Raw genomic sequence first — 10,000 nt, forward strand, 5'->3', positions numbered from 1 at the left:
ATGTGTGAGAGGAAAACTGGCCAAGAGTAACAAAAACGATTAAAGAAAAAGGCCCACTGAAATGCCAGTATCCGAACACGGACGAGAGAATTATCTAAAAGAATGAGAGAAATGTCTTGAAACTTCCCTTTTAAATTAGTTCAAATCATAGATACTAGGTAGATGAAAATACAGAAGCAGGCAAGAAGTTCCAGAAGTTACCAGAGAAAGTTATGAATACATGAGAGTACTGGTTAACTTTTGCATTAGGGAGGTGGACAGAGTAGGGATGAGTGAAAGAAGAAAGTTTTGTGTAGCGGGGCAGCGGCAAGCCTTACCTCGTTGCCCCACATGATATCAAGACGGTGCCAACGATCGTCTGCAAGCGATGGGGAGCGGGAAGTAGATCCCATGCTGGTTGTGAGCAGGACAGGACTAGTGCCCAAGTCCAGCATCACCCGTGGCCACCCGTCTCTCAGCTCCACGCTCAGCACGTCTTCCTAAACATGGCAGAAACGTATAACACACACACACACACACACACACACACACAAATGCATGCACTCAAGAACGCACGCACGCATGCATGCACACACACACACAGCCCGGTAGCTCAGTGGTTAGAGCGCTGGCTTCACAAGCCAGAGGACCGGGGTTCGATTCCCCGGCCGGGTGGAGATATTTGGGTGTGTCTTCTTTCACGTGTAGCCCCTGTTCACCTAGCAGTGAGTAGGTACGGGATGTAAATCGAGGAGTTGTGACCTTGTTGTCCCGGTGTGTGGTGTGTGCCTGGTCTCAGGCCTATCCGAAGATCGGAAATAATGAGCTCTGAGCTCGTTCCGTAGGGTAACGTTTGGCTGTCTCGTCAGAGATTGCAGCAGATCATACAGTGAAACACACACACACACTTTCTCTCTCTCTATGAGCTCTGAGCTCGCTCAGTAATGGGGAAGGCTGGCTGGGTGACCAGCAGACGACCGTGGTGAATGCGCGCGCGCACACACACACACACACACACACACACACACATACACACACACACACACTTTCATTTGAGGCCACCAGGCATTCGGGATGTTTGTGTACACAATTGATGAACATCAATCAGCATCAACAAAGGTGTCCACTAACATGAAAGTGTCTGGCAAGAAAGAAGAAAGTAAGTCATGCTATATCATTGGTGTGTGTGTATTCACGGTCGTCTGCTGGTCACCCAACCAGCCTTCCCCATTACGGGGAAAGCTCAGAGGTCATAGACCGATTTTCGGGTATGACTGAGACCACACCACAACATACCTGGAAAGCGAGGCCACAACCCCTCGAATTGCATCTCATACTTACCTACTGCTAGGTGAACAGGGGCTACACATTGAGAGGCTCGCCCATTTGTCTCGTCGCGCCCGGAACTCGAACCTCTATATATATATATATATATATATATATATATATATATATATATATATATATATATATATATATATATATATATATATATATATATATATATATATATATATAGAGAGAGAGAGAGAGAGAGAGAGAGAGAGAGAGAGAGAGAGAGAGAGAGAGAGAGAGAGAGAGAGAGAGAGTGTGTGTGTGTGTGTGTGTGTGAGTGTGAGGAGCACCTGCACGAAGTGAGGAGAGGGAGCCGAGGCGGGGGCAGGCCCGGCGTACAAGAGGAGGCATTCCGAGCAGCGAGCACGAAACTCAAGGGTGATGTGAACGCTAGGGCAGCTGGGCACCGGGGACACCCATGCCCACCCGTCACCCGCGAAACGTCGGCTCAGCTGCTTACAGATGGATCCACTGGTGCCCTGTGGACATACACACCTGCAGACAACGGGAGAGAGGGAGGGAAGAAAGTTTGGTTAGAAAGTCAAATAACCCCCTGTCTCTCTCTCTCTCTCTCTCTCTCTCTCTCTCTCTCTCTCTCTCTGAAAAAGAATATGAGTAATGTTCACCTGGGGCCGCGAGGCTTGGCGATGCAGCGGCCGTGGTTAAGGCAGGGACTTGGCTGGCACGAGGTGGGGCGAGTGACTGCAGCCACACTGGGCTGGTGGCCCTTCACGCTGGCCAGCTGCTCTTCCTCACGGTGCTCTTGGTATTGTTGTTGCAGAATTTGTGGCTGACGTGAGCGGCAGCTGCATCCACTGGCTACGGTGAGGAATCGCGGGGTGACAAGGGCTGTTCTGTTGGCGTCCACTACCCACACTCCTGAGGCCCCGGCGCGAGCCAGGCACACGCCCACTCCGACCTCCGTCATTACCACGCCACTCTCCTCAGCGATCTACCCAACCAAAGTGCGCCATCAAGTCCATGAAAAGTTTTTGTACTCGTATTCTGCTTTAAAGAAATAGTCTCCTGCTTCAAAAAAAGTTTTGCATAACTATAAGTGTTTACGTGTGCGTGTGTGTGTGTGTGTGTGTGTGTGTGTGTGTGTGTGTGTGTGTGTTCAACATATTGATAATCTATATGAGTAGGTAGTGATAATCTCTGTGGATGGCCCCACCTGATGGCGGTGTAGAAGGAGCAGCTGGTCGAGGGGTTGACGGGGTCGCGCGGCAAGCCACACCCTGGAGGTGCGATGGGTGGGAACCGTGGCACTGCGCTGCTCCTCGAGGCTCACCACCACCACTTTTGACTCAGCCAAGGACTCCACCGCATCGACAAGGGCTTCCAGCTGGGAGATGGAGCTCCCCTGAGGCACCATCAAACAACAGCTACTTGAATGCCAGATCGTAAAATAATGGAATATGCTGTTTTGAAAAACGGACTTTTCCGAGTAAATTCCATAGGTTCAAAAAGATAAAATGACTCGGGCGATGCAAATCTAACCTGATGACGAGAAAGTAGCTGCTCCGGGGAGTGGGTGGCTAGGGTGACGGGCACTGCCCAGGGCATCACGTCTTCACTTAGGCTGGTGACGTAAACAGTGACGTTGGCTGGGATTTCCGTCTGGCCGTGTGTGGCATCACTCACCCAAAATTGGAGGAAGTACCTTTGGGAGAAATTCCTCTTTCACTAAACTATGCATCATTTCATAACAGAGTCATGTTGAACTGACATAACATATTTGTCAGACCCTTAGACTACAGTGATATGCAGCAGCAAGAATAAGGAACCCAATGGATAAACTTAGAAATCTGCAACAAACCAGGATGACGAACTTAGAAATGACAATTAAAAAGTATTGTCTAGATGTGTTAATTGTTGATCCTATATGTTTATTTATTAATTTTCTATCTTCAACCATGTTGGTGGGTGGTGTATTCTTTGACTTACGATCCGTCGCTGGCGTGCGGGGCAAGGGCGAGGTGGCCGTCCCGCGGATCGAGAGTGAAGAGCGGGTGTGCAATGCGGCGCCGCCACTCCCATGTCTTCTGGCCGGCGTCCCAGTCGTCAGGATCTGCTACGTATACTCTGCCTAGGGACACACCCTCCACTTGGCCCTGAGGGAAGAGACAATCGCAGGGCTCAATCGTCATTACTTTCAACATTCAGTAAATACTTTATCAGCACAATGATTGATTCTCTCTCTCTCTCTCTCTCTCTCTCTCTCTCTCTCTCTCTCTCTCTCTCTCTCTCTCTCTCTCTCTCTCTGTTCGTAAGTCAAAGTGAGAATAACATTGGATGAGCCTCTGAACCAATGTTTTCTAAGACTTAAGGTTGAATTTGAATACTGGAATTGCTTATGACGCTCTTAAGTCATTCACGAAGATCAGATGGTATAATGGGCATGAATGATATATCTGTTTGTCAATTAATTAAATAAACGATCTATCTATCTGTCTATCTATCTTTCTATGTATCTATCTATCTATCTATTTATCTATCTATCTGTCTGTCTGTCTGTCTGTCTGTCTTTCTGTCTATCTATTTACCTACCTACCTATCTATCTGTCTATCTATCCATCTATCTATCTTTGTCTCTTTTTCTATCTTTCTTTCTATCTTTCTATCGATCTGCCTGTCTATCTATCTATCTATCTATCTATCTGTCTGTCTGTCTGTCTGTCTGTCTGTCTGTCTGTCTGTCTGTCTGTCTGTCTGTCTGTCCTACCTACCTACCTACCTATCTATCTATCTATCTATCTATCGATCTGTCTATATATCTATCTATATATCTATCTATCTGACTGTCTATTTATCTATCTATTTATCTGTCCATCTATCTATCTAATTATCTGTCTATTTTTCTATCTATCTATTTATTTATTTGTCTATCTATATCTATCTATCTACCTGTCTGTCTCTCTGTCTATCTATCAATCAATTAATCAATTAATCAATCAATCTATCTATCTATCTATCTATTTGTCTATCTATCTATCTATCTATCTATCTATCTATGTAAACTTCACAAACAGTAAATCTTAATTGATTTCACGTTCTTTTTTCGAGTCGCTTGCTACCGAAGAGTATGACAAGAGAGAAGCTGAGTGGTGAGAGCGAGAGTGTGAAGGGAAAGCGCAGCTGCAGGGAAGAGCTGCAGGAACTGAGTAAATGTTCTCTTTGTCAGGATCACACAGGCTGGTGGTGGGGTGAGGTTAAAAAGAAGTGTGAAAATGATCAGTGGCATATAAATATATTTCTACTATTTCATTATCTTTTTTCGATCTCATAGTATATTGATAAGATTCACTTAATTAAACTATACAAGTGAGGGGTAGATGACGGGTTTTTGATATTGGAGAAACATTAAATGGCGTATTGGAGTGTGGCGCTTACGTAATGTTGCGGGGAGAAGCGACAGAAGTTGAAAGGGAGAAGCCTACGCGGCGCCCAGCCTTACATGATGATGATGCAATGAAGGAAGCGATCAAGAAGTAGAGAGTGACGGTGTTAAACCCTTCAGTACTGGGACACATTTTTACCTTGAGATTCGTGTACCATTAGACCATTTTATTAACATTAGGAAGGGTTTATGGAATTCAGAAGATTAATGGCCAGAGTCTTCACTATTTTAATCCCTCCACATGAGTTTCTGAAGCTGTATAAAATCGCCAGATAGTAACCAGAATGAATATGAAAACGGATCATGGTACTGAAGGGGTTAATATGAGTACTTGCACCGGCACCGCGTGACGGAGGGCGAGACAAACGGTAGTGATTCTATACCGCAAGAGTTAGAGTGCATATGTAATACCAGTCCGTAAAACATCAAGACAGTAAGCTCAAACGTGGAAGGAATTGGTAAGAGTAAAGTGAGAGTAAAAGCCTTACTGTGATGCGCGTGACGGAGATGACCTTGGCTGCGGAACTCATGAGGTTGTCGTTGACGTCGGTGACGGTGACGGTGATGGTAACAGTGGCGGTGAGACCCCGTGCGTCCCCCACCACCAGGGGCAGCAGTCGCGTGGGTTCTGCTTCTCGGTCCAACGGCCTCAAGGACGTCACCACTGCCACGCCACGCCCCTCGTCCCCTCCTGATGAAAAAAATAGTCGCTCATCATTCACCGACTGCAAGCATTTACCGTGATCCCTAACTTGCATCTTATAAAAGATCTGTTTAAGGATATTAGACCTGGGAACTTATGATTAGGATTTTTTTTTTCTGTCTTGCTTTAAAATTCATGCTCCATTTTCTCATGTTTCGTAATTTACCAAATATTGACCGTTGAATGTTTAGTTTGTAATTACCAGACGAATATTCATTTACATGAGTGCCTCCCGAACTGGAGACTATGGTTCCCTCGGGGCACTTTTCACAGTCTCGAGGTGGCTGTAATACTGAACTTAATGAAAGGGCTCAGGAAGCTAGATCGGAGTAGCATGGGACGCGAGTGGAGGGAACCATGCTACGGGAGTTTTTTACATTCATTGTCAAAAGGACCTTGGCATATATATCTATTTATTTATTTTTCTTCTTTCTTAAGAATCCAGGCAAATGTCTTATCCTGTTCTTCCTCCATTCCGCCTTCCTATTGTTTATTATCTTCACAGTGTCTAGTTCAAGTGACAAAAAAAAAAAAAAAAAAAAAAAAGTTTTATATTTTGCTTCCAATGAATTTCCGTAGTAATCAGTGAAACCGGTGAAGAAACGCTTGAAAAAAAAAAAAGCAGGAAAGAAAAAAAAATAGGTGAATTATTTACTCGCGTCGTTACATTTTTCAGCCGAAAATGAATAGCTTTCATCCATAATTGGTATATACGTGAAAGAACTTGTGGCTGCCCAGCGTGTGTTCGAATAGTTAGTGTGGATAAAGTAATTACAACCTTGTGCCCTATGCTGCCCCTATTTGTTCTCCTTTCTCCTCATACTTGCTCCCTTACCCCTCTTCCTCTCGCTTCTCCTTTTCCTTTTTTCTCTCTCTAGGCTTCCGTTCTTTGCACTCCATTAAGGGAACACATGGCTGAACACATCACAGCTAAGTCGACAGCGGGTACTTAGAACGGCGCCAACTTTTGTGATCAGGGAGACTTGTGTGGCTGGGACGAAGCACACGACGCCCACAGCTGTGCCAGTCCTCTCCACCACCCCCTTCCCCTCCAATGCAGCCCTCTGGTGTTGGGAGGACGGTAGGGAGAGGGTGGAAGGATCGTATAGGATTGAGTTGTTTATTTATGAGTGTGGAGAGGCTATATGATTTAGATTCAATATCATTAAAACTGGTGACATTTTCGGATTTTGTGGGGAGTGCATGTACCACAGGAAGACAAACGGCGCAATTACGGCCCGTATACCAACATAACATCACTTATCTACTTATTACAATAAGGCGAGAGCGAGTTTGATCTCCTTGAAGCATGCTTACTGCTGTCAAAGTCAACGGCGAAGTCCTCTCTGACTTTGGCAGGAGTCGAGGTGTCCAGAACAACAGTGAAAGGAGGGCCGTGGCCGAGGGTCCAGTCGTCTGCGTCACCCAGCGTGACGTTAGCCACGTGTCTGGGCCAGCTATTTTCTGGCACGTGCAGGGCTGCAGGCCCGGCCACATGTGGTGGATTGTCATTTACGTCTAGAACAGGCAGCAGGAGCGTCGCCGTGGCGGTGCGGGCTGGCTGGCCTCCGTCCACAGCCCACACCCGGATCGCGTGGCTGGCCGCCGTCTCTCGGTCCAGCAGCCTTCGCAGCCATACACGGCCCTCGCTGTCCACTGCGAACTGTCTGCCAGGATCACTGGCGGGATCTATGGCATAATGAATTTCTTCTAGACCATCCTGTAAGAAAGAGAAATAATAGTTAAATAGTTGTAAAACAAAGATGTCACATTATACAGTGACATCAAACTAACTTTTACGTTGCAAACTCCAACAAATCTTATTCAATGAAATGGTCTTACATTTCACGAAACATAAAGACTACATTTTTTTTTCTTTGCCATCATCCTGGCCTGAGTATTAGCCTATTTCTTTTACTTATTTATTTTAACTTTCATATCGGCTGTATACTTTTTTCTTTTAACATATATACTTTTGTTATTTTTCTTAATGTAGCTTTTTTATTGAGTTTTATTCTTATTTTTATGTGTTTAGCTTTACCAAGAAAATGCTAACATTACACATTCAGACATTCATTCATACGCGCTTCATTCACACTGGGATCCTACTCCTATCTTTTATCCTTTGTCAGGGCATTAGGGGAGGGAGGGATAACTCACAAGCACACAGGGTGGCTACGTAGCATTATTACGTATTGTATATACGTATGCATGAACAGGCAAAAAAATATTCACATTAGATCACACAAGACTGAAATCATGCACACTTCCATACTTTAATCTATATATATATATATATATATATATATATATATATATATATATATATATATATATATATATATATATATATATATATAACGATGTCTAGGCCCTCGTATATATATAAATGATGAAATACTAGTGGCCTATAATACTTCCCTCCCCATCAAGGAATAAATCTCCAAACTCTTTACACTTAGCTGCTGTATTATAATTTGTATGTTGACTACAGCGCTCGCTCAGGGCGACTAATGTATAGGATGACTTCTCCCTGAAGTTAAGATCACGGTCGTCTGGCAGCACCGATTGTGTCCTCAGCACTGTCCTATTCAACGTGAACTCAAACATGTTTGACCTTGTGGTGATGCTACTGGAAACGCCTATAAAGTCACTTACAATTACCTTATACACTTCACTTGCCATTCCTTTTCAGGTATTACTATCATGTGCTAATACACTAGTATTTTTATATAGAGTCTTTCATTGATTCTTACGCGATTCATGTGCTTATGTCACCTTTAGTTCCTTATTTCAATCTCCTTCACTTTCTTTTAACCTCTGACTTCGTCAGTGTTTACCTCTGGGGGTAATTTAGTGGAGAAAAGGAACTCATAAGTCCGAGTTACGAAACTTTACGGTGTCCCGAAAGAGTACTTAACTTTTGAGGTACCTACGAAGTCCGCAAGTGTTTCGTGCATAGCTCTTAGCATAGACACTGACTTGTTAAGGACTTAAGAAATAAGTGACTGATTATTGAATCCCGCCCATGGCCTATGAGTCAGGCACTACTTTACGCCGCGCAAGAAAATATGTGTCGCGTCCCGCGGGCACTCAGTACAGTGAGCAGTGAGCACTGAACAGTGAGCAGACTGTGAGACAAATCATTGAAGGCAATTCTTGCAGACCGCGGAGTTTGCCACGGCGGTAGTTAAGTGTTCAGGAGCAGTTGTCGAGTTTCCTGAGAAGCAGAACAATACAAAGTGAGATGCAGTTTTAGTTTTCTAAATAGCAAGTGAAGTGAAATTCAATAAACTGGTAAATAAATAACAGGAATGCCATACGTCTGGCGCACCCAAGCTACTCGTAGTCTGCCAGTCCGCCTCCCTTCCTGCGAGTATTTACGAGTTGCATTTTACCTGAATGAAGTCCGCGTCGTTTACAGTAGCGAAACTTACGGAGTAGCATTATATAAGGCGGGCTTTTCCTGAGATGTAGGTGAATGTAGAAGTATATAGTGTGGCTGCTGGGACGCAATATCAGGTGGTTCCGGTAACATGTCATCAGGAGTGCTGCTGTGGTAGGTAAGGATACTCATTGCTCAGAGGGATATTATGATGTTTAATAGTTCCCAGGGAATTTACTGAGGACTGGGTGTGAGTTGGGTAAAAGTTATTTTGATGTGACTTTTACGGATAGTTTCGGTAGCTTGCCTTGGCGAGCACCGGTCATGGGGCTCAACTATCTCACTGTGTGTGGTTCAGAAACACTTCGCTCTCACCACAACTATTTTTAAAGGCCTCAGACATGATTATTGAGGTTATCAAGAGTGTTTTCTCTTGTTAATGATGTAGAAATGTCGTTGACCTGTCACTGAAAACAAAGTATTTTTAAAAACTTTTGTAAATTCAATTAAAGCATTATGAAGGTAGTGGAGGTGCGACGCAGGAGTGTTTCGGAATGGCACCAATCGCTATCTGTGTAGTTTTCATTGTTCGCCAGCTGATTTAATTCACAAGTTGGTCCTGCCTATCGCGCCGAACTGTCGCTCTTGTGGAAGCCCTATTAAAAAAAATATATATATATACAGATATTCATGCCTACATACCTCATAATATAAACGTTTGGTTATTTATCTATGTGTCTGATTAAAAATGACAAAAATATGCAAATATATGTTCCTAATGGTGCAAAGTATGGATATACCAGTGTCCCATCAAAATATTTTTTGTAAGTCTAATAGTACATATATACCTTATCACAAAATTGTCAGAGTTTCTGCATAGGATAATGCTCCACTCAAAAAGCGTAAAGCAAATATCACTGAGTAGCATTTATAAAAAAAAACAATTTTCTGAGTCTGCCGAAATAACCTGGCCAACATTACCGAAACCGAATTTTCCTAACTGAATCACAACAAGCGAACTTGGTATGCCTTTTGATCTCAGAAAGTTTCTTAGAGTTGGCACTGTCCATTTTCGAAGTTCATCCTCACTAATATCCATAGTATTATCCATAGTGAAGTCGTTGTGTGGCGATGGCTCTTAACACGCTAAATTTGTTAACGTTTCCATAGAACAATCTCGGTGCATGTCACACAATAT

At 43.8% G+C, this 10,000-nt stretch overlaps 1 protein-coding gene and 1 long non-coding RNA gene across 5 annotated transcripts in view; one reads left to right on the forward strand and one right to left on the reverse strand.

The window, feature by feature from the left end:
- Positions 1 to 10,000, reverse strand: part of LOC123504946 (putative neural-cadherin 2) — a 188,683-nt gene that overhangs the window by 8,607 nt on the left and 170,076 nt on the right. For both annotated transcript variants that reach the window (XM_045255904.1, XM_045255903.1), the window contains 8 exons: positions 6,735 to 7,137; positions 5,203 to 5,405; positions 3,262 to 3,428; positions 2,815 to 2,977; positions 2,489 to 2,677; positions 1,941 to 2,266; positions 1,605 to 1,809; positions 318 to 479 (listed from right to left, as the gene is read on the reverse strand). In XM_045255904.1, coding sequence (XP_045111839.1) covers positions 318 to 479; positions 1,605 to 1,809; positions 1,941 to 2,266; positions 2,489 to 2,677; positions 2,815 to 2,977; positions 3,262 to 3,428; positions 5,203 to 5,405; positions 6,735 to 7,137 — 1,818 coding nt within the window. The remainder of the gene's footprint in view (positions 1 to 317; positions 480 to 1,604; positions 1,810 to 1,940; positions 2,267 to 2,488; positions 2,678 to 2,814; positions 2,978 to 3,261; positions 3,429 to 5,202; positions 5,406 to 6,734; positions 7,138 to 10,000) is intronic.
- Positions 8,538 to 10,000, forward strand: part of LOC123504947 — a 20,690-nt gene continuing 19,227 nt past the window's right edge. For 2 of the 3 annotated variants that reach the window (XR_006674994.1, XR_006674995.1), the window contains exon 1: positions 8,538 to 8,980. This is a non-coding gene — a long non-coding RNA (uncharacterized LOC123504947). The remainder of the gene's footprint in view (positions 8,981 to 10,000) is intronic. The other variant, XR_006674996.1, reaches the window with a different exon arrangement.

This window comes from Portunus trituberculatus, chromosome 17 (assembly GCF_017591435.1).
Source record: "Portunus trituberculatus isolate SZX2019 chromosome 17, ASM1759143v1, whole genome shotgun sequence".
Classification (NCBI taxonomy): domain Eukaryota; kingdom Metazoa; phylum Arthropoda; class Malacostraca; order Decapoda; family Portunidae; genus Portunus; species Portunus trituberculatus.